The 1,687-nt window shown below is 49.7% G+C and overlaps 1 protein-coding gene across 1 annotated transcript in view; it reads left to right on the top strand.

Annotated features, from left to right (window-relative positions):
* Positions 1–1,687, top strand: part of LOC106814050 (muscle M-line assembly protein unc-89-like) — a 15,702-nt gene that overhangs the window by 8,885 nt on the left and 5,130 nt on the right. Inside the window, exons 5-7 of the mRNA XM_014818670.1 lie at positions 329–507; positions 941–1,066; positions 1,321–1,480. Coding sequence (XP_014674156.1) covers positions 329–507; positions 941–1,066; positions 1,321–1,480 — 465 coding nt within the window. The remainder of the gene's footprint in view (positions 1–328; positions 508–940; positions 1,067–1,320; positions 1,481–1,687) is intronic.

The following is a 1,687-nucleotide window of genomic DNA, read 5'->3' as shown; positions in this document are numbered from 1 at the left end:
TGTGTGTGTGTGTGTGTGTGTGTGTGTGTGTGTGTGTGTCGTCGTGTCGTGTGTCGTGTCGTCGGCGTGTGTCGTGTAGTGTGTGTGTGTAGTAGTAGTAAGAGAGAGAGAGAGAGAGAGAGAGAGAGTGAGAAAGAGAGAGTGAGAGAGAGAGAGACTAGCCAACCAGACAGTATTACCTGCTGGTAACAGGAAACATTCGCAGACGTTCATATACTGTAATCCATCGCAGCCGAGATTTCACTTCTTAAACTACTTCACGTCTACATCGGCGTGCTTCGTCCCGCCGTCCTGCGCCATGTTTCATCAATGCTGATGATTGATGCAGGGTCGAAGGACAGCCACCCACCTTCTGCGTGAAACCTACAGTCAGGCATGACAAGGAACGCAATCGCCTCGTCTTCACCTGCGGAATACTCGCCGACCCGAAGCCCGAGGTCACGTGGCTGCGCAACGACGTGCGTCTGACGGACGTCGGCCGCCACGGCGTCGTGCTGGACGCAGACGGTGAGCGCCGCCGTAATACGAGCCGGCCATGTTGCTCCCGCCGGCTTGTTTATTCGCGTAGGGGTGCATGGGGGCAGAGGGAATGGGGTGGGAGTAGATGGGACGGGGTGGGTGGATGGCGGGCGAATGTTTATTATGGTACGTAGTGGTAAAGCCAGTGCCATGGCGAACGTCTGTCACTGTAGGGGTCATAACTTCTTCACATATCACTGCACATAATATTAATTAACTATACGGATATTCATGAGTGTGATTTTTGTTATACCTGCAAATGAAATGCGTTCGCGACATAATGTAGGGACGGAAATACGAAAGTAAAAAAGGAACGTGTAAAGCCATATGTAACGCATTCACACTCCGCGCGCTGGAAATATTAATCTCGCAGTCGTTAATCCCGCGTAGTCGATTATACAAACCTGTCGTCGCGTTGCAGGCAAATCTCGCTACGATGCAACCTTGTCCGTGGACCGTGTCACGGTCGAAGATGCCGGAAGCTACAAGATCATCGCAAGAAATGTCCTCGGAGAGACAACGGGCACGATCACGATCAATCTGGATTGTAAGTTGTTTCGCCTGTGCGCGCGTGTTACCACACGTACATGCGCAACGCCATCGCATATCACGAAGTGTATCATTGGAAAAACATGCTATACTCTACAATTCACGATTGATACTATTTCGACAGATTGAGCTCCGTTTGAAAATTGCTATGGATTATATTGATATTACTTGGGAAAAGCTATTATTTCAATTCCTTCATATGATACCACTTTGCACGCATGATTAACAATATATCAATTCGTATATTCACAGCCACGGCAATGGCTCTTCCGAAGAAGGGTATCAAACCAACGTTCACCCACAAGCCGGTGATCCAGCAGTCGGAGGATGGCGATACCATCACGTTTGAGTGTCGTCTCAGCTCCGATCCTAAGTCAACCATTGCGTGGTATCATGGCGACAAGCAGATGAGGTGATTCGTCGCTCCTACCACGACTCTCGAAGTTACCCAATTGCCCGCATGTCTTCCCTTCTTTCTCTTTCTGGCTCCGTCCTCACCCTCCCTTCTCTCTCTTTCTTCTTTTCTTCCCTGTTTGTCTCCATCTCTCTCTCTCTCTCTCTCCTCCTCTCTCTCTCTCTCTCTCTCTCTCTCTCTCTCTCTCTCTCTCTCTCTCTCTCT

The sequence above is a fragment of the Priapulus caudatus genome, unplaced genomic scaffold (genome assembly GCF_000485595.1).
Source record: "Priapulus caudatus unplaced genomic scaffold, Priapulus_caudatus-5.0.1 Scaffold0, whole genome shotgun sequence".
In the NCBI taxonomy this organism is placed as follows: Eukaryota; Metazoa; Priapulida; class Priapulimorpha; order Priapulimorphida; family Priapulidae; genus Priapulus; species Priapulus caudatus.
Note: the sequence above shows the minus strand (reverse complement) of the source record. Positions and strands in the feature narration are given on the sequence as shown.